Genomic DNA, 22,375 nt, shown 5'->3' on the forward strand with positions numbered 1-22,375 from the left:
GGGATGATCGGGATTTTCACCCTTTCCGGACTGCCGTTGTCGGGATTTGAACCGCCAGCCATGCGTCCGGCGGTAATACCTACTACACCCGATGATAAACAATAATTATGCAGTATAGCTCACCAGCTCTAGATGTAGGAGAGCGCTGGTGAAGCTGCACCTGCAGCGAGATTTGTCCATCAGAACAGCCATGCACAAGCCTGGAGCCGGCAGTGTAGACCACAGAGTGAAGGTATAGATGGAGCGCTGCTTGGAGTGTATATACAGCAACTATCAGCAGCAGGGAGATCCGTGTATGTACCCTGCGTCGGCAGCTGAACTCACCGGCAAGGGTACTCGCGGTGTGCTGGGTTGGGGATCGGTGGCTGTGTTCAGGGCTGCCATCAGAAATTGTGGGGTCCCCAGTATAGATGTAAATCGTGGGGCCCCCTTATGGAGGGGGTGTCGGACAGGGAGGAGTGTTGGGCAGCCAGGAGATTCCGGGGATCAAAAAAGAGGAAAATACAAGTGAGAATGATTAGAAACAGAAAGTTGACAGGCCCAGCCGAACAGCGCCCCCTACCCTCCGGTGCTCTGTGCCGTGGCACATGTCGCATTACCCTAGTCACGGCCCTGGTACTACTTCTCGCTTTAGATCCTGGATGCAATTCTTCATGTCTTCTTCAGGTTACTGGAAGTGATTATGTAATATACAGTGGATTTGTATGATTGCATTATGTGGCCATGTTACAGATATGTCCTCGAACATCTGTGCTGCAATTGCGCCAAACAGTCCATTTCGGGAACGCCAGGTGGTCGCATGAAACCCTGCTAGCGCCGGGTATTTTTTTGTGTCTTTTTTTTTTTTTATTGTTGAAAATGCATCTGTGACGTAATGCAGCAGCCCGATTAATGTGATAGAGGGGATCCCCCCCTTCGGCGGACAGCTTCTTCTGCGCAGTAATGTTATTTCCACAGGCTTAACCCCGTCCCGCTGTAAGCGCCAGCATCAAATTGCAATAATCACTTCATTTAGTAAAGCTTTCTAGTATCCATTTGTGTATAATCTGAATCTGTTAATCTACCGTGATTTTAGTGTATTTGACGCTCTGTCTAGTTTATGTCTTGTATATTTGTTTTACTAATCCTGTTCTCTGCAGTGCATCTGTATTTCTTCTATTTTTATATTCCTAAATCACAAATTTCTGCCCGTCAGATTTATTCTAAAGAGTAATAGAGCGAGGGTAACGTGGGTCTAGAAATCCGGACTTCCCGGCACTGACTCAACCAAATCGGCTTAGTCTGGCTCTCCAAAGGATTACCAGTACTTATAGGCTCAGCCCGCACTCCAGACTGATGCCGCACTCTCCAAATCTCTAAGGGGTAAACTGCAGGCTGCGGCACAGAGCAGGTATACCAAGTAGGCAGGTATGGGCATTAAAAATCCCTTCCCATTACAGAAAAACAATCACCATAAACAATCACTAATCTGATTTATTTTTGCCGATTTTTTATTTTTTTATATTAGCACATTGGCTACGTTTGAAATGCAGAAGCCTATAATACAAAGCCAATATGCACAATAATCTGGTACATCGCTGTTCTTAAATGGTAAATATCCCCTTCTGAAAAATGATTGGCCTCCGCACAATACGATTTGTGGTCTGTCAACTCTGTGTGTGTCCAATCGATGGATTTTACCCAACTCTTCATAGTTCCCAACATGTTATATTAGTTACCAGGGACAAGTTCAAATTAGTGCATTGCAACACATCCCACTGCAACCGTCTCGGCGACCCTTCTAGAATCCACGTCATATCGTGTTCACAAAAATTAATTTAGCAAACGCAGGGCTCTTTTTGTTCCTTATATATATTATTTCTTCTTTTGGGGGGAGGGGTTGTTTTTTTTTTTATATTGATTGCTGCAAATATAGGTTTATTCATTGTTTGTTTGCATAAGCTAAGGAAGTCCCACTGCATGTGCTTTTAACCCTCTGTGAATTGAATTGTGATTTCGAAAACATTTTGATGCACTTTTATTGCGAGCATCTGTGAAAATATATTATATTTCTCAGGGATGTTTGTTGTGCATTTACTATACCGATTGTTACTCTAAAAATATAAATACTCAGGTATGCATATACACTACGTACATAGGGCCTGATTCAGACCCGCTCGCGAGCGCTATGCGTTCGTGAGCGGGTCGATCTTAGGCCACTGCGCATGCGCACGCCCCGGCTAGTGACGGGCGCTCCGTCGCTCCGGGTCTCGCACCAAAAGGGGGCGGCTGTCGATTTTGATCGACAGCTTGCACCGTTTTGGAGGCGTAGCGTGGGGGTGGCTTCACAAACGGAGGCGTTCCCATGCGAACGGCTGCCATTTGTGGGCGGCCCCACTGACATCACCAGTGATGTCAGTGGGAGAGCTTCCGGCTCTATTAGAGCCAGAAGCTCTCTGGGGCTTGCGCCCACGAGACCCTACCACAAGGGTCTCGTTGCAAGCCCCATCATCCTGGCCGCTCGTAATAACTGTGGGTGGTCACCCACAGCTATGCGAGCGGCCAGGATGCCGCTCCAAAAAACGCCCTGAATCAGGGCCATAGTATACACCTGTGCCATACTAAGGGTATAATACTGTACCTCTAGATTGAAATAACATACTTATGTACCGATTAGACATAGTAAATTGCCCAGGTGAACAGTGCCGTTTCCTTATAATGCGATGCAACCGTGTGAGGGCAGTGTGCCTTAAGGCCCCCATACATCTGAAGGGGGATTGCGCGATCGGAAACGCTGATCCGCCGGTCGTAAGTGCCGACCAGCGGCCATCAATGTTCCGCGATCCGTTGCAGGATCGGTGAAATTCTACATGTTAAATTTCAACGATCTGCCAATCACGATCATTTTTTGATCGTGATCGGCACATCTGTGTGATCCAACATGTTGGATATCAGCGATCCTGCAGTGCCGGGTTTCAGGATCGCAACATCGCGCAATCCGTCGCTGATGTATGGGGGCCTTTAGTCGAGGTGGACTATTTAATCATACATGCTTACTCTCCTGGACTGTCCTGGAGATTACCAAATTTAGGGAGTTCTCCCAGGCCCCTGTAAAAGTAGACAACCCCACCAGTACCCCTACCCACATCTTGGTGAATTGCCTCAGATTGCTACATTATCCCATATGGGTTTGGGCCACAATGGTGCAATTTGCAGATCCTCAGACCCAACCCACCCCCATTCCCATCCCCACACCCCTCTCGGGATGTAGGGTTTAAAAATAAGTGTTCTTTCTCCAAGGCCAGATAGCCCCACCCTAAAATGTGCTGGGGTCTTCCTATCACCAGTGGGCTCTGGAGGCCAAAGTGATTAGCAGGATTAGTGCTCCTTCACTCACAAATGTGTCATCTCCGTGATCACAGTATATTGGGCAGGGGTCTTTGGGTGGCTCAGTTGGCACACCAAAGGTACCAAACTTTGGGATTTGGCTGTAACGCGGCAATCAAAATGTCTGGGGGTGTCATACACCCCTAGATCTTGGGGAAAGGATTATCTGCATCCTCCCTAGTATTGGTACGACCCACAAGATGGCTGCCTCCACTCATTGTGGGCAGGCAGCAGATACTGACGTTCAGTGATTATTTTATTTATGTACTGTAGGCCTGATTCAGCAAGGATCACTAATGCAAAAGCGAATGCAGTCGGGCGATTTTTGTGTACTGCGCATGCGTATTGATCGTACTGCGGTTAAGCAGAGCACGGAGAGCCATCGCAGAGTGAGTGACAGGCAGAGAGTGTTTGGGAGTGGTGTCTGGGGTCGGAGAAACGCAGGTGTGCCAGTGCGTTTGAACGCCGTTACAGGGGCGTGTATAAATTAGCCACAGTCGGAGTACTCACTGAGGGCCTGATTCAGACCCGGACGGTATCTGCAGTCCGTTCGCAATTACCGATAGTTGCTAATCTGCGCATGCGCGAACTACACTGTGCGATCACAGATCCCTCACTCGCCAAGCAATACCAGCCCAGCAGAGTGAGTGACAGGAGTGGCCGTTTGTGGTTGGTAACGGGCAGTCCCGTAATAACGGGGGAGTGGAGGTGCGAACGCAGGCGTGCCCGAGTGTTTCAACGCCGTTTTAGAGGCGTGCATAAGTAACAGGCAGCGTCATAGTACACGTCACCAGCCATTTTTTCCCTCTGTTTTTCTCGCAATGCTTGCGGTAAAAAAAAGCTACCACGAGCACTGCGTTCACATCCGACAGTGGTCGATGTACCAATGTTTTCACAAACTTCCAGGAGATGACGTGGGGCAGTGGGTGTCGCTGCATTCGCTAAGGGGAGTCTGCATACACAAAGTGAACGCTCGTACAGGTACGATGGGCGTGCTTATGCCTTGGCGAGCGATTGCTCCCTGTCGCGTCACTTTCAAATATTTGCATACGCATCATGCGAGCGTACGCTCATAGCGACCGGGTCTGAATCAGGCCCAGAGTGCAGAAAGGTTACCAATTTCTAAGTAAGGTCTGACCTGCTGTAATTGTGCGTGAAGCTCCGATGTACTTCTATGTTACCGATGTTTTGGCTGGATTGCAAAGTATTACGGATGTAAGATAAGGGAAGGGGGTGTCTTTATGTTGTCCGTGCGACAGCTTTGCGATTGCAAACATTAGCGCACTTTCGCAGCAGATCTGCGTACGAGACTACAGCCGAGATCGCACTAGTGATCCTCGCTGAATCAGGCCCTGTGACCTTTAGGATATTTGGAATGAGACCCAATGGATAAGCCAGCAGTACACATCAGCGTAAGCAAATATTGGGCCTGATTCAGAGCCGGACGCTATTTGCGCTTGCTCGTTCAGAAAAAAGGGGTGGCTATTCAAATGAACCGTTCGCTCTTTGCGGTCTGTTCACGCCTCTATGTCTGAACGAGCAAACAAAACTTGCGGTCGTTTTTTGGGAAACTACGCCCCCTGGCCGCTCTCATCCTACGTCAAGTCCGCTATTTATTAGATTAATCGAGTACATCGACCAGCGTATGAACTGCTCGCTTTTCTTGTGGTTGGTTTTTCCTACCGCAATCTTGCGAGCAGTTCTGACTATAAAATAACCCAGTGACGTGGTCAATGACGCTGCTGTATTAATTATGCACACCCATAAAACGCCCGTTTTGACCTTTAAGCACGCCTGCGATCTGATCTCCTCGCCCCATTTTCAAGCACCTTCCCCCGTTACCACCCACATACGCCTCATTCTTTCACTCAAAATAGTAGGCATTCGCTATTTAGCGAACAAACGATTTTCAGCCGCACTGACTGGTTCGCGCATGCGTATTACGATCCGTACGCATGCGCAGATGTGCGAACATCGCTCGGAACGAACGAGCGGCCGCTTAAGAGCGGCTCTGAATCAGGCCCATTGTCCACAAGTAGAGGTGTTCAGGGCTGCACTTGCGGGAAGCCAGGTTTATTACATGATGCCAATGCGAAGATCTGTGTGGCTTCAGGCGGTATGCCGCACCGCCCAGTGTATTTCCCCTCCGCATTCGCAATCATCATTATTAGTATTGCCACTTAAACCTGCCCCATGCTGGCTTCAAGAGATCCTTCAGAAACATTGTTCCCTCTGCAGTGCGTGCGCACCTCAGGCTGGCACGGAACTCTAGCCACATGCCCACGACACTCCCACCAGTGGACCTCTCGTGTGAGACCGCAACGTTGCCAACCAAAAAGGCCACCAACATCTGTCCAGAGATTTGCAAAGCGGTTTGCTAAAAAATCACTATTTGCCTCTGTTTACGGATATCTGCGCCCCACTCAGGACCTCAGTGTGCATGCCGCGCTTATTGCAGGAAAATAAGGGTCACTGTTGCATTTAGGGCCTGATTCAGAGCCACTCGTAAGCGGCAGCTCGTTCGCTCCGAGCGATGTTTGGCCAACTGCGCATGCGTACGGATCGTTATACGCATGCGCGAACCAGTCAGTGCGGCCGAAATTCATGTGCTTGCAAAATAGCGAATGCCTGCTAATTTGAGTGACAGGATGAGGCGTATGTGGGTGGTAACAGGGGAAGGTGCTTGAAAACGGGGAGTGGAGATCCGATCGCAGGCGTGCTTAAAGGTCAAAACGGGCGTTTTAGGGGTGTGCATATTTAAAACAGCAGCGTCATTGACCACGTCACTGGGTTTTTTTTAAGCCAGAACTGCTCGCAAAATTGTGGTAGCAAAAACCAACCACAAGAATAGCGAGCAGCTCATACCCTGTTCGATGTACTCGATTAATCTAATAAATAGCGGAGATGACGTAGGATGCGAGCGGCCAGGGGGCGTAGTTTCCCAAAAAACGACCGCAAGTTTTGTTAGCTCGTTCAGATCTAGAGGCGTGAACAGACCGCAAAGAGCGAACGGTTCATTTGAATAGCCACCCCTATTTTCAGGACGAGCGAGCGCTAATTGCGTCCGGCTCTGAATCAGGCCCTTAGTGTTTTAGCAGGCGACAGAAACTGCAGAACACTGTAAACTGGTCACGCGAAGCGCTGAACGGCGTTTTGTTAGCTGTGCGCATCCCTGTCTCCGTGAAGCTGGAGTTTGGCTGAGAGCTCGGTAGCTCACCAGACACTGCCTGTAAGCACTAGGACAGGCCTCAGCCAGAACATTGCTCTCAGCTTTTGTTCCTGTGTTTACCGGCTGCCCAGGTGATGAGCTGTGTTTGTGTGCATTAAGGGACACCTCCTAATTTATCAGCCGGATCCAGGCATTGCACACACAGAGGGAGGATAAATAGTAATAGGTGCCACATACTAATCAGCAGCACCAGGCTGACTACTACTCATGTTACTTAAAACAAATGTTAAGTTCACATCAACCTATACGGCTTATCTTCTCTGCAACTGAGGTGACGGTGACGAGGCCGCTACAGGAGTTAATGTATGACAGATAAGTATGCGTGGGCGCAGTGAGGCAATAAAATGTGTCGTTGCCTGAAAAGTCAGGTTATTTCCTCATGTTATTATAGTATAAGTTTCCCTGGACTGTACGCGCTTTGCTCCGTAGGAAGCCATCGGGCCCCACATACGCACAGTGCAGCTGCGGGGATCCCTCTCTGGCGAAATTGTATCCCCTAGGCTACAGCGACTAATGCCATCTGAATTTGCTACCAGGGCTAAGCTTTTCAGAGCTTGGGAAATTGCGCACCCCGCAGTCCCCATTAAGAATACAGACCATGGTCTGTGGCGTTAGCTTGCCTAATGTAGGAGATGTTTCCGCTTTCTTCACTTCTGTACGATGTTCAGGAAGAATGATAAATATGCCCCTTAGACTCTTGGGTGTGGTATATTTTGTCAATATGCATAATACTGACATGGGACCTCATGCAGGCACGCACGCTAGCGATGTGCGCTCGCAAGCGACCCGATGGTTTGCGAACGCGCAAGCGCACGCTTCGTTCTGCGCATGCGCGAACTACTCTGTGCGATCGCAGCTCGCTCACCCAGCAAAGACAGCCCAGTGAAATGAGTGACAGGAGAGGCCGTTTGTGGGTGGTAACAGGGGCAGGACACTAATAACGGGGGAGTGGAGGTGCGAACGCAGGCGTACCTCGGTGTTTCAACGCCGTTTTTAAGGCGTGCATAATTAACAGCCAGCGTCAAAGTACACGTCACATGCCTAGTTTTTACACTGAAGTCCTGGCAGTGCTTTCGGCAGGGTAAGGCAACCACAAGTGCTGCGTTAGCTTCCGATGGTGCTCGATGTACCAATGTTTTAATACACTTCCTGGAGATGACGTGCGCTAGTGGGCGTCTCAACATACTCAACATAATGGGTGTCTGCATACGCAGAGCGATCGCTCGCACAGCCAAAGTGGGTGTGCCTATGCCTTGGCGAGCGATCGCTTCCCATGTCGTCACTTTGCCAAAATTGCATACGCTGGATGCGAGCGATCGCATCTAGCGAGCGGGTCTGAATCAGGTCCATGGTCTTAATGCCTACCTGCAGTTTGTCGAAATGTTTGGCATGTTGACTTCAATAGGTTGACGCTGATACAATGTTGAGATGGTTAGAATGTGGTCTAGTGGTGACTTACCTGGTTCGGCGGGTCTGGCGGTAATGTCCTGATGACTTCCAGCGGATCGTGCAGGCTTCCATTGGTGAGTATTACTAATCCAGACCCCTAGCGCCTAACACTAACATCCCCTCACAGAGCTTAACCCTCCCATCCTGCATCTCCTCTGCAATTATGAGCTATCTTTGCCGACGGGTACGAGCGGGCTGAAGTGCAGAACCTGGATCAGCCCCCCCCCAATATCTATCTGACCCCGTATGAAACAACTGAAAAATTGTAAATGAAGACACAAAGAAATAATTGATCAACACCCCTCAATATATCCAACACACCATTCTGAGTGTCACTGGTGCATTTAATACGAATGACCCTTCCCTACTTTTAGGTTAATGATTTTTAGCAGACTGTTGTTTTGTTTTTCCATATAAAGCTACAGACACGTTTACAGGCCTACCATACTGACCTACTCTCCCAAAATGGCCCAGAATAGAGGGCAAGTCCACTTGAGCTGCCCCCAGCCACGCCCGCCCACTTCCCCAGTGAAGTGACCGGTACAAACGGGCAACGGCCTCCGCTTCACAGTGCCAATAATCATGGCGTTCTCTACTGGGTGGCGGGCCCACCATGTCGCGTCACCTCACCCCAGGACCACACACTTCTGCTGTGCCACGGCCCTCTCATCCCACAGTGCCGACCTGGCTGCCTCCCCAAAAGTCAGGCAAGTAGGAGACATACATGGAGCTGATTCAGAGTTGCCCGCAGGTCCGTTTTGCTGATGGATCTTGCGATTTTTAGCACCGCGCGTATATGACAGCTGAGAATACAGAGCAAAGATGCGGCTGACCGAGCAGCAGCTGGAAGTTTCCACAGATTCGAATCACTCTGAATACAGGCGAAAATCTACATTTATTTCCCAGCATGCAATGCGCCCCGTCTGCGGCCGACTTGCGCGCGGTTCTGAATCTGTGCCACATATGAGGGGATTGCCCTCCAGCTGCCTCCATGGAAAAAATGTGTACAGCTTCCAGTGGGCAGCTGTAACCTTGGAATGTAGGCAGCCACTTCCAGTGTCTTTTTTTAGGCAGTGTGCTCTAATGGATTAATTACTTGCACTTTTGCTTTAGTGAAGCTGAAGTGGCCTGTTCCATGTTTATATAAGCAGCGCTTCTATCCAACTAAAACTGCTCAATTTTGCTATTTTATTTTGTTATTACTGGTTGGCATAACAATCCGCCATGGCTGGCATCCTTCTTGTCTAATACAAACTGGCGTGAACATTAGCATTACTGTGCTATAACCCCGTCAAAGACAAATATTGACAATTGCATCATTTTAGATCTAGTAACATTATATAATTCAGGTCATTCAGATTTCTGGTGTTTCTATTGTTTTGATGCCTCCAAAAGCAGCTGCTGGGGATTGCCTAAAGTCCCGTATACACTGCAATATCATTATCGTTAAATTGTTCATTATATTGTGCAGTGGACATTGAGAGCCTGATTCAGACCCGTTCGCTATGTGCGTACGCTCGCTGGATGCGTATGCAAATTTGTCAAAGTGACTCCACGGGAAGCGATCGCTCGCCAAGGCATAAGCACGCCCACCATGTCTTAGCGAGCGACCACTTTGTGTGTGTGTACACCCAATCGCACAGGCAGAGCCGCCCACCAGCAACACGTCATCTGGAGGAAGTGTATTAAAACATTGGTACATCGAGCACCACCAGATGCGAACGCAGCGCTTGAGGTAGCTATACCCTACCGCAAGCATTGCGAGGAAATCAGTGTAAAAAAAAAGGCAAGTGACGTGTACTATGACGCTGCCTGTTAATTATGCACGCCTCTAAAACGGCGTTGAAACACTCTGGCACGCCTGCGTTCGCATCTCCAACCCCCCGTTATTAGTGTCCTGCCCCTGTTACCACCCACAAACGGCCTCTCCTGTCACTCATTACACTGGGCTGTCTTTGCAAGGTGAGCGAGCGGTATGCGATCGCAGTGAGTAGTTTGCGCACGTGCAAAATGAATATACACGCATATAGCGAACGGGTCTTAATCAGGCCCTGAGCCCACACTGAACGATATATCGGCACCCTCCCTCATCCTCGGACTTGCAGAACCTGACAATATCGTCAGGTTGCCCTGCAAGTACGGACGATGAAAGGTGCCAACAGTGACCAGCAGGAGCGCGCGTCGCTGGTCGTTGACGTCATATCCCCTGCACGATATTGCGGACGATTAACGATATCGTTATTGTTAAAATCGTCCAATTTATCGTGTAGTGGATGTGCGCCTTTAGAGAAAGGTCTTGAGTATGGTCCGCTATAGCAGACCTTAAGGGGGGCGATTCAATTCGGTGGGATGCACGCCATGTCCACATAGCATCCATCGACATTACAAGTTTTCCCTCGCGCCTAATAGAGGCGCGGATACGTGCGCAGCCGACCATCGCAGTAATGCTCGGCAGCACACAAGGGCATATTCACCAATATCTGGATTTTGATCCTGATATCTAGAATTTCTTCATTCTGCTCATCACCGGAATTGATCAAACTTCACTTGCAGGGATCACTGTGTTCGGATCCAGGCCGCACTACTGCGTCACTAGACCGCGCATGTGCTTGCAGGGCTTACCGGGGACAGATCAATCGGATCCTTCTCCCGAAAAACTTTGCGTAAACTTTGCCCAAGATCTCGATGGCTATTGGGGGCCAAGTTATGGCCCCCTCTTGTTAAATCTTGGATATGCTGAATTTTCGTGGATTCACCACAAAATGCATATGATAAATTTGCCCCTTTGCCAGTAAATGAATTCTCCCCTCAATACTAATAGTACATTAGTAATAGAGGTGCTCCCAATAATGTGAATATGGTCCTATTTATAATGTATTCATTGCAAATGATGTGTGCTCACTGCAGTAATCTGTTATATGGCGTAAAGTTATCAATATATCTATAGTTCAATCATTTAAGCAACCAAATAAGCATGAACGTTCTGTGGGCCTAATTCAGAATTGCACGCTAATGCCGACGCTGCTGCATATGTTTATGCAGATGTGTGCGCGGAAACTGAGACCCCGGAGCCATATTTCTCGCGTACGGATTCGCAAAAAACGCAGGATGTGATGCTCCCCCAAAATGGTCACGACGCAACCGCCTCTCCCTTTACCCTCTCCCAAACACTCCCTGACTGGCAATCGCACTGCAAGTAAATAGTCGCTGCGAGCAGCTACGGTAATGTACCTTGACGCATGTGGCGTGCGCCTTAGACACATGCGCAGATTGGCGATTATCGCTCAACTGTGAAAGCATCGGCCTGGCGCACATCTGTGAATCAGGCCCTTTGTACGGGGAGGAACGCGTTGGCAGTGCACCGTATAAAGATACCATGAAGCCTGTGTTGTATGTAACCTCCCTGGGGTGATAGGACTGTCACATGCTGTTTGATTTGGCAGAGCCGCAAGACGTTCCAGAGTACAGATATGTACACAATAACCCAACAGCTGCTACGATAGTAAATACCTACACAGCGCGGACACCAATACTTAGGGGAAAAAAAACAGCACGGCAGTCTTTTAGTTCAATAAAACTGTGCGCTATTAACATGTCTCATTAATCCACGTCATGGCTGCACATGTATTTATCCATCATTGCCCGGGCCTAGCAGAAGGGTTAGCCTGCTGGCAGGTTCATTAGATTCTTAACCCATGTATGTGCTCTTGGTAGATAGGGACCTTAGAATGTAAGCTCCAATGGGGCAGGGAGAATGAATGACACACATTCTCTGTACAGCGCTGTGTAAATTAATGGCACTGTATAATTAAACCATAATAATAACCTGGTTTTGAAAATCTTTATTGACAAAAACATTACAGACACGACCGAGAGAGCCTGGAAATGTCAGAGTGCCGTGCGCAGGCTGCAGACTGACGGGCATGTCATTAAGTGAGGCTGTCTTCACGGTTCCCCAGACCTGCGGAACATCTCTAATGTACTTCGAGCTGAGTGAGCTTATACCACCCTAGGACAGGCCATGGTAGGCAGCTGTCACCAGGAGTACTGCTCCGATCCCACCACGCTCCGTTAAACTCCTGTACGGTGCACTCTGGGTAATTCAGAGCGAGCCCTGCACAGGCCATGGGCAGAGTCTGCATTTTAAAGCAAACACTACCTATAGTCCTATCAGCCCTTATTTACTCGCCTTTTTCTTAGCTGTACATTAACCTACCTCTTCAAATCATGTTTAAATAAGCTCTAATATGGTTTAACCCCTTGACAGCCAGGAAGCGCCACTAGAAGAGGACGAGTTGATCTTGTAGGAAAAATGTGTAAAATATTCTATACATTGAGAGATGCTTGCAGCCTGGTTATCTGTCTGGCTGCGTGATATTGTTTGCTAATTCCAGCCATTGTCAACTGATATATCCACTGGATGACCCCATTATTTACCCAGCTAATTGAAATCCTTGCACGCAGCTCGTCACTAACTCATTTCTTTGTGTGCTTACAGGTCCATCAGATCCACTTATTAGGGCAAAGCTGAGTTGAAGGGATCTCAAGCATCAGTGTCTTGGGGGTCCTCTGCCCCATGCACATCGATGGTACCATGGCCAGCCCGCACGAGCCCTTGAGCTGGTCATCATCTCCCACTCTCATCGTTGACACCATACGGGAGGATAAAGAATACATAGTGGGATTTGGTGACCACACCACCAGCCACCATCAGCCTCAGGAGACCCAGGATCGGTGTGATAGCCTAGAGAATGCCAGCAGCCCGGTCACCGCAGCCGTCCTGACCTCCATCAGCGAGGACTCAAGGGACCAGTTTGAGAACAGCGTCTTGCAGCTGAGGGATCAGGATGAAGCAGAGATTACTGCCCCTCAAGGTAGCAGTCACCCAGGGGATGGAGGTAGTAACAGTGGCACTGAAGACATCAAGATACACTTTAGCCGCTCGGGCAGTGGAAATGGGGGCTTCTTGGAGGGGCTTTTCGGCTGTCTACGGCCCGTGTGGAACATGATCGGCAAAGCCTATTCTACCGATTATAAACTGCAACAGCAAGGTGAGAAAAGTGCGACCGTAACTTCATTCCACTGTTACTAGTTCTTGCATTAGAGATGGAGCGAGTTTAATGCATACATTACGACCTGGTGTTAGTCTGAATAGTCCCCTGGTATGTACCATACTCTTATACAGGCAGACCATCTTCTTACACCATTGTACCACATCATCATGTATATTGGAGTTAAACCTGATCCACATGTAGGTTTAAATTTATTCCCTTTAAATGCTCTTTGAGGCTTATTTATTAAAGCTGTTTAGGCCACCTGGGATTTTTTTTCCTATTTATCAAATGCTACCACTGGCAGTGGCTTTGGCCGATGGTAACCATCGCGGGGGTCTCCCTCTAAAGCTTCCCCGCCATTTTTTTTTTTTAAAGTGCAGTGCGCACTGGAGACGCAGCAAATCCGGATCCCGCACGCGCAGGGGCAGCCTGTGCCGGCCGGGAAATCTGTAAAGCCGTCTTACTTCTGCCAGACAGATCCCTGCATGGGTGGAGGGAGAATAAAAAAGGGTCCTGGGCTGTGCCAGTGATTTTATATTTTTTAATACAATTTGTGTTTTGCCATTAGGTCGCCAGCTGTATTATGGCGCCTTGGTGTAATCATCCGAATGTTTATATGTACAACAAAAACAAAAAGCTTATAATTGTAGTATTGTGTATGTGTGCTTGATGTACCAAGCAACAGCAGCCCACCAAGACACAGGAGTATGTTGTCGGGCCGGGCTGTGAGATGCCCATTGTGACACCAGCGTCCGCGTTTCGCTGGAGAGAGAGAGATGCAGGGAAGTTTCTCCGTCTTGATCTTGCAGAGCAGATGGCTGAACCCCCTCCCCTCTCACTGCCCATTGTCTGCAGCAGCAGGGCATGGATTATAGACCCTATTGTCTGCCAGTAAATGTGGAGCTTCTATGTCCAGAGATATCACTCTGAGTCTGAAGCAATGAAAATAAGGGAGAGTCATTGGCGTCTCTATCATGGGTACAGGGCAGGGTGCGCGGTGCACACAGACCCCTGGGTCCAGGGGGGCCCACAACACACAATCTGTACCCCTTCTAAAATATACTTACCTCCCCGGGTCCCTCGTCAGCTCGTGCAGCAGAAATAGCGCGGCGCCCATATTCCCAGGATTTGCGTATGCGCAGTAGAGCAGTTGCCGGGAATATGGCGGTTATAGGACTACAGGTGGTTGTTATAGGAGGTTGTTCTTTAATCTTTGGAAATATTTGTCCCCGGAAAGGTCCCTACTGGTTCCAGATAGATAGATAAATAGCTGATCCAGTAATCTAGCCATCACAGGCCCCTGTCAAAGTCGCTCAGATCTTTACCCTCAGGGTCGGTGCCAGGATGTTCGGCGCACATCCCTGCTCTCCATCCCAGTATTCTATAAAGGGACAGTGCGCGCCGTAGGTGAGGGCCGCAAAAGGGGCGTGGTCTCATAATAAAGGGACGTGGTCACGCAACAGTGCCCCCAATTCAAATTACGCCACACAGTAGCACAATCTTATTCCCATTACACCGCACTATGGGCCTGATTCATTACGGATCGCAACTGCGAATGCAAAAGCGATTACGCACGCAGTTCAACTGCGATACTATGCTAATCCATTGCGGTCGCTATGCCGTCGCAGCACTACACAGGGACGCCCACTTTACTTACCACACATCCGTAATGTTTAGCCAGATGGCAAAACCAATGGAGTACCATCGCAGCCTCACGCACACTTGCCAAGCGCTGACCTTACTCAGAAATTTCTAACTTCATTGCACGCTATGAGGCCTCAGGCTGCGTACGGCATCACAGTGGCTAATTTATGCATGCCCATGCAACGGCGTTGAAACGCACTGGCACGCCTGCGTTTCCCCAACCCCCGTCACCGTCCTCAAACAGGACTTCCTGTCAATCACTATGTGATGGGTCTGCGCAGTCCCGATCACAGTGGCTAGTTCGCGTACTGCGATGCATGCACAGAACGCAACAATCAGCCGATTGCGTGCGTATTAGCAACTGCGATCCATAGTGCCCCTTATTCACAGTACGACACACAGTAGTGCCCCTTATGCACACTGCCCACAGTACTGTCCCTTATACACATAATGCCCACAGTAGTAGTGCCCCTTATACAATGTCCATAGCAGTAGAGCCCCTTACACATAATGCACACAGTAATAGTGCCCCTTACATGCAATTTCCACTGTAATAGAGCCCCTTATGCAATGCCAACAGTAGTAGTGCCCCTTATGCAGTGCCAACAGTATTAGAGCCCCTTATGCAATGCCAACAGTAGTAGAGCCCCTTATGCAATGCCAACAGTAGTAGAGCCCCTTATGCAATGCCAACAATAGTAGAGCCCCTTATGCAGTGCCAACAGTATTAGAGCCCCTTATACAGTGCCAACAGTAGTAGTGCCCCTTATACAGTGCCCACAGTAGTGGTGCCCCTTATGCAGTGCCCACAGTAGTAGTGCCCCTTATGCAGTGCCCACAGTACTGGTGCCCTTTATGCAGTGCCAACAGTAGTAGTGCCCCTTATGCAGTGCCCACAGTAGTAGTTCCCTTTATGAAGTGCCCACAGTAGTAGTGCTCTTTATGCAGTGCCCACAGTAGTAGTGCCCCTTATGCAGTGCCCACAGTAGTAGTGCCCCTTATGCAGTGCCCACAGTACTGGTGCCCTTTATGCAGTGCCCACAGTAGTAGTTCCCTTTATGAAGTACCCACAGTAGTAGTGCTCTTTATGCAGTGCCCACAGTAGTAGTGCTCTTTATGCAGTGCCCACAGTAGTAGTGCCCTTTATGCAGTGCCCACAGTAGTAGTGCCCCTTACACATAATAACACACAGACACAGTCACACACAACACTATACTTACCTGAAGCACCGCTCCTCCGTCCGACTGTCCCTCGCACTCTGCAATATGGTAGAGACGACATGACGTCATGGTAAATGGAGTAGGCAGCAGTGGCACCTCTCCAGCCCAGCGCCTCTCCAGCCAGTACCTCTCTTACCCTTGCCCATTTTTCCTGCGTCCAACACATCAACTTCAAGAACTCAGGGCCTGATCCAGCAGTGGCCGGAGGTGCAAAGCTGCGGTTCCGTCCTGCAGGGGGCGTCTGAAGTGATAGAGGCTTCCTGCCAGTATCTGCGATCGCAGCCCGGGATCACCAGCGCGACCTGCTTATGTATGCTGACCGGCTTGCGATACCAGGAAGTCTACGTCCATGGACGCAGACCCTGGCCTCGTACCCCCTCAGAAAACAGGGGCCATCCCTGCCCCCGGAATGTGAATCAGGCAGGGGCATAGGGGGACCTGCGTGCGCTCCCGCAGGATCTGTTCGGCATATGCGCAGAATGGGTCCTGCGCATGTGCAGATTCCCGATAATCAGCAATCTCTGTGAGGATACCAGTCTGCGCCCTCTGCAGGATCAGGCCCTGGGTGGTCACTTGGTGCCTAATATATGCCACCCCTTGTTAGGTGCCTTATTGTCTGCTAGTAAATGAAAATAAGGGAGAGTCATTGGCATATCTATGATGGGTGCGGGGTGTGCGGGGAACACAGACCCCTGGGCGCACCGCAATGGTCACTTTACCTGTCAGTGGTTTTAATGTTATGGCTGATGTATCTGTAGTGGGATTCCACCATGTTTCTGCTAAATGTAATAATGCCATGAATGTGGATAATGTCAACACTATCCAGACACTCACCAATCAATCTAAATAACTTCTGAAAAGATTCATCTACAGTTTATAACCTGTCAATGGGCTTGTAGACAACTATTAAGTAATCTATTAATTTGAACGTAGATCTTTTTGTGTCATCCTCTCCCAGTGCCACTTGATCTGCCTCCTAAACCCTTATTCCAGCCTGCACCCCTTCTTCCTGGGCACTGAGGGAACCAATCAGAGACTAGGCCTCCACAGGGGTGGCCCTGGTCTGCTGCGTAGGCCGCAGCCTATCTCCATGTCGCCCACAGGTGCAAACACCACAAGACAGGCCCTGTCAAATTCGTAAGGTGCTTACTCATCATTAAATCCAATTGGTCCACAGAATGTAAGAACCCCACTCGACACTAATTAATACCGGCTAACGTTTTACACTGCCGGGTTCCACCCGAAAGACAGCCGGATTCAGAGGTGCTGCCTCCGCTCTTGCATCTGTTGCTGGAGTCGCGGCTGCGATAATATGCAAATACTAATATCAGCCCCTGTTGGAATAGCCAGCGTCTGAATGAGCAAACCCTGAGATGCCCATTTTCAGTGTCTCTGCACGCCATAACACCGCCGGTGATTCATGACACGCCACCATCACGTGCATCGTCAACACTTCGCATGCACCAGTCCAATGGCAGTCCCTTTCCCTGACGCCCACGAGAGGGATTTTTATTTGCGTTCTCTTCAGGCCACCTCCCAGTCATCCCCCAGGAACGCACATCACTATGCCGGCCCATTTCTGGTACCATCTGTCCCAATCGCAATAGCTTCTTTGTGCGTACAATCTGTGTAACGCGTGCGTTGTAGGTGGGTTTTCAGGAATGTTTGCGCATAGTCAGCTATAAATAATTTCTCAGCTACATGAAGATTGGTGTTGTCTTCGAGTTGCGTGTACCTGGGAATCGGACCCAGAGTTCCTCCGCAACATGAGTTTACACATGCACATGGCGAGGTCGAGGGGAGGCAAAGGGATCTGAATGGATCCTTCTTTGCAAACCAGATCTCCCTCCAATAGGAAGGTGTGGGGCTCAGCGGGATAACGCTGTTAGCTTGCACAGTCGAACTCCAACAACTTTTAGTTATTGCAGTTTGCTGAATTTACATCCCATACTAATGTATGGGGACTGTGGTCTGCTTCGGTGCTACAAGGTAAGCAGGGGTTATCCATGGTATCTCCCGCATTGCCAATATAATCAATAGCTCTGATACATCAAAACTATGCCCCACAGGAAGTGGTATTAAATGTCGACATTCATTATGCCGACAATATAATGTCGACATGGTCTGAATGTCAATATTCGTGATACCGACAGGTTAAGAAATGTCGACATTTGCAATGTTGATACTGGCATGTTGACATTGCGAATGTCAACAGTTAGAATATTAACACTGCTATTTTAGTCTAGCCCTAATTGCAGCCTAACCCTATTAAACCTAACCTTACCATAACTATAATTGCGGCCTCATCCCAATTGCAGCCTCACCTTAACCCTCATTGCAGCCTAGCCCTAACCCTAATTGCAGCCTAGCCCTAACGCTAATTGCAGCCTAACCCTAATTGCAGCCTAGCCCTAACCCTAATTGCAGCCTAGCCCTAACTTTAATTGCAGCCTAGCCCTAACCCTAATTGCAGCCTAACCCTAATTGTAGGCTTGCCCTAACCCTAATTGTAGCCTAGCCCTAACCCTAATTGCAGCCTAACCGTAATTGTAGCCCAGCCCTAACCCTAATTGTAGCCTAACCCTAATTGCAGCCTAACCGTAATTGTAGCCTAGCCCTAACCCTAATTGCAGCCTAACCCTAATTGCAGCCTAGCCCTAACCCTAATTGCAGCCTAGCCCTAACCCTAATTGCAGCCTAACCCTAATTGTAGCCCAGCCCTAACCCTAATTGTAGCCTAACCCTAAATTTAGCCTAGCCCTAACCCTAATTGTAGCCTAGCCCTAATTGTAGCCTAGCCCTAATTGTAGCCTAACCCTAATTGTAGCCTAGCCCTAATTGTAGCCTAGCCCTAACCCTAATTGTTAGCTAGCCCTAACCATAATTGCAGGCTAACCCTAATTGTAGTCTAACCCTGATTGTAGCCTAACCCTAATTGCAGCCTATCCCTAACCGTAATTGCAGCCTAACCCTAATTTTAGCCTAGCCCTAACCCTAATTTCATGTGTCGACATTCTAACTACATCCCGTCTTAACTCAATGTTGTTATGTTTTAGGTAATGTTTAAAGCTTTATTAAATTCCCATTGGGACATAGCCCTAATATAAATGTCTAAGGTGGTGACATCAGAATAACAAAGAGGTTTATCTCAGGATACAGTGAAGGCGCAGTACTATAATACATACAATCTATTTATAGCGTTTCCACATTACACCAAGTGACGTACGTAACTCTTTTTACATGTTATTGAATGTCTCTGTGGATCTAATGCATTAGATGTAATAGGTAATAACTCTACTTTAAAATGTCCATTAAGGAAAATTGAGTGTATGTAAAAGGTACGTTTTGTTTTATAAAGAAGCTTCTGTCTGCTCTTCTAATCTGTGACCTAAAATCATGATTTTTATTTTTTTAATCTCAGAAAACGTTATGCGAGGGTAAGAAAGGAAAATGGATTTACCTCTGCTCTTTCTTTGCCCGTTAGACACTTGGGAGGTGCCCTTTGAGGAGATTTCGGAGCTGCAGTGGCTGGGGAGCGGGGCGCAGGGAGCGGTGTTCCTGGGGAAGTTCCGGGGAGAGGAAGTCGCCATCAAGAAAGTGCGAGAACAAAAGGAAACAGATATTAAGCACTTGCGGAAGTTAAAGCATCCCAACATCATTGCTTTCAAGTATGTACCCTGATTGCTGCTCATTGTCACTCTGATTCCTGTTACATCCTATCAGTGAATCATCGATACTACATCATTCTTCTGGAACTGATGTTCTATCTGTCACACTGGAGATGAGAGAGAATAAAGGAGATTTTCACCGATTAATGGCATCACTTTTACGTTGAGTTTAGTTCTGAACCACGTACCATAGCTGATTCTTATACAGCACTTGCAGAGCACAATTGCTTTCATTTTACAATGGGCACACATTGATGGAAATATTGATCATTCCATTGAATGGCTGGTATATCTATAGTTCATTGGCGGGGGTGTACACCCAGTATGTCTGTGTACGGCATTGTTCACAGAAATATCAGATCAGCCTTGAAGCACAGCAGATGGCTGATATATCTGAAAGATATATCGGTTATCTGTTGGTGTGTACAGACGACACCCCGATCGCCCGTTAACACGCTGCAGGGACCCGCCAATGAGTGACAGCTTGACTAGGCAGACCAATTTAAATGCCTGTCCAGATGTAATGTCAAGCAATACACATCAGGCATATGATTGGTAAATGTGTATACAGTACACTTACCAATCGTCAGATACAGTCAAGTGCATAAATGTTGGGACATTGACAGAATTTTCATATTTTGGCCTCTATTTACCACCACAATGGCTTTGACATAAAACAAACAAGATGTGCTTTAAGTGCAGAGTTTCATATTTAATTTGAGGGTAATTACATCCAAATCAGGTGAACGGTGTAGGAATTACAACGGTTTCTATATGTGCCTCACACTTTTTAAGGGGCCTAAAGTAATGGGACAAACTAAACAATCCTAAATCTAACTTTCACTTTTTAATACTTTGTTGCAAATCCTTTGCAGGCAATTACAGCCTGAAGTCTGGAACGCATAGACATCACCAGACGCTGGGTTTCATCCCTGGTGATGCTCTGCCAGGCCTCTACTGCAAATGTCTTCAGTTCCTGCTTGTTCTTGGGGCATTTTCCCTTCAGCTTTGTCTTCATCAAGTGAAATGCATGCTCAATCGGATTCAGGTCATGGGATTGACTTGGCCATTGCATAACATTCCACTTTTTATCCTTAAAAAACTCTTTGGTTGCTTTTGAAGTATGCTTCGGGTCATTGTCCATCTGCACTGTGAAGCGCCGTCCAATGAGTTCTGAAGCATTTGACTGAATATGAGCATATAATATTGCCCGAAACACTTCAGAATTAATTCTGCTGCTTTTGTCAGCAGTCACATCATCAATAAATACAAGAGAACAAGTTCCATTGGCAGCCATACATGCCCACGCCATGACACTACCACCACCATGCTTCACTGATGAGGTGGTATGTTTTGGATCATGAGCAGTTCCTTTCCTTCTCCATACTCTTCTCCTCCCATATGCAAATGCTAATTTCAGCCTTGACCTTGTGTTCTAGTGTGCGCCTGATATGCCCACATCATACACACAGGTGATGCTTAATATTTGTGGCTGTCCTCCAAAAACTGGTGTTTTTGGGGAATATGCTGCTAATATTATTTGATAAATAATCCCCTATACCCCCCTCTCTACTTCTCCTCTCTCCTTTGTCTCCCATTTTGCTTCTCTCCCCCATTCCCCACTCCTCCTTTTCTATCTCTCTCTCTCGCCCCCTCTCCTTTCTGTCTCTCTCCCACCCACCCATATTTTCACCCCCATCCCCCTCTCCTTAATTCCCCTTCTCCTCTCTGTCTCCTCATCCTCTCTACTTCTCTCCCCATATCCCCTCCCTCCCTCTCTCTCCTTCTCCTCTGTCTCCTCATCCTCTCTACTTCTCTCCCCATATCCCCTCCCTCCCTCTCTCTCCTTCTCCTCTGTCTCCTCATCCTCTCTACTTCTCTCCCCATATCCCCCTCCCTCTCTCTCTCTCTCCTTCTCCTCTCTGTCTCCTCATCCTCTCTACTTCTCTCCCCATATCCCCTCCCTCCCTCTCTCTCCTTCTCCTCTGTCTCCTCATCCTCTCTACTTCTCTCCCCATATCCCTTCCCTCCCTCTCTCTCCTTCTCCTCTGTCTCCTCATCCTCTCTACTTCTCTCCCCATATCCCCTCCCTCCCTCTCTCTCCTTCTCCTCTGTCTCCTCATCCTCTCTACTTCTCTCCCCATATCCCCCTCCCTCTCTCTCTCTCTCCTTCTCCTCTCTGTCTCCTCATCCTCTCTACTTCTCTCCCCATATCCCCTCCCTCCCTCTCTCTCCTTCTCCTCTGTCTCCTCATCCTCTCTACTTCTCTCCCCATATCCCCTCCCTCCCTCTCTCTCCTTCTCCTCTGTCTCCTCATCCTCTCTACTTCTCTCCCCATATCCCCTCCCTCCCTCTCTCTCCTTCTCCTCTGTCTCCTCATCCTCTCTACTTCTCTCCCCATATCCCCCTCCCTCTCTCTCTCTCTCCTTCTCCTCTCTGTCTCCTCATCCTCTCTACTTCTCTCCCCATATCCCCCTCCCTCTCTCTCTCCTTCTCCTCTGTCTCCTCATCCTCTCTACTTCTCTCCTCATATCCCCTCCCTCCCTCTCTCTCCTTCTCCTCTGTCCCCTCATCCTCTCTACTTCTCTCCCCATATCCCCCTCCCTCCCTCTCTCTCTCCTTCTCCTCTGTCTCCTCATCCTCTCTACTTATCTCCCCATATCCCCCTCTCTCCCTCCCTCTCTCTCCTTCTCCTCTGTCTCCTCATCCTCTCTACTTCTCTCCCCATATCCCCCCTCTCTCCCT

The 22,375-nt window shown here is 48.5% G+C and overlaps 1 protein-coding gene across 1 annotated transcript in view; it reads left to right on the top strand.

The window, feature by feature from the left end:
• Positions 1-22,375, top strand: part of MAP3K13 (mitogen-activated protein kinase kinase kinase 13) — an 81,997-nt gene that overhangs the window by 29,276 nt on the left and 30,346 nt on the right. The window contains exons 2-3 of the mRNA XM_088461095.1: positions 12,543-13,095; positions 19,447-19,630. Coding sequence (XP_088317221.1) covers positions 12,621-13,095; positions 19,447-19,630 — 659 coding nt within the window. The 5' untranslated portion in view covers positions 12,543-12,620. The remainder of the gene's footprint in view (positions 1-12,542; positions 13,096-19,446; positions 19,631-22,375) is intronic.

The sequence above is a fragment of the Taudactylus pleione genome, unplaced genomic scaffold (genome assembly GCF_031769625.1).
Source record: "Taudactylus pleione unplaced genomic scaffold, aTauple2 ptg001017l, whole genome shotgun sequence".
NCBI lineage: Eukaryota > Metazoa > Chordata > Amphibia > Anura > Myobatrachidae > Taudactylus > Taudactylus pleione.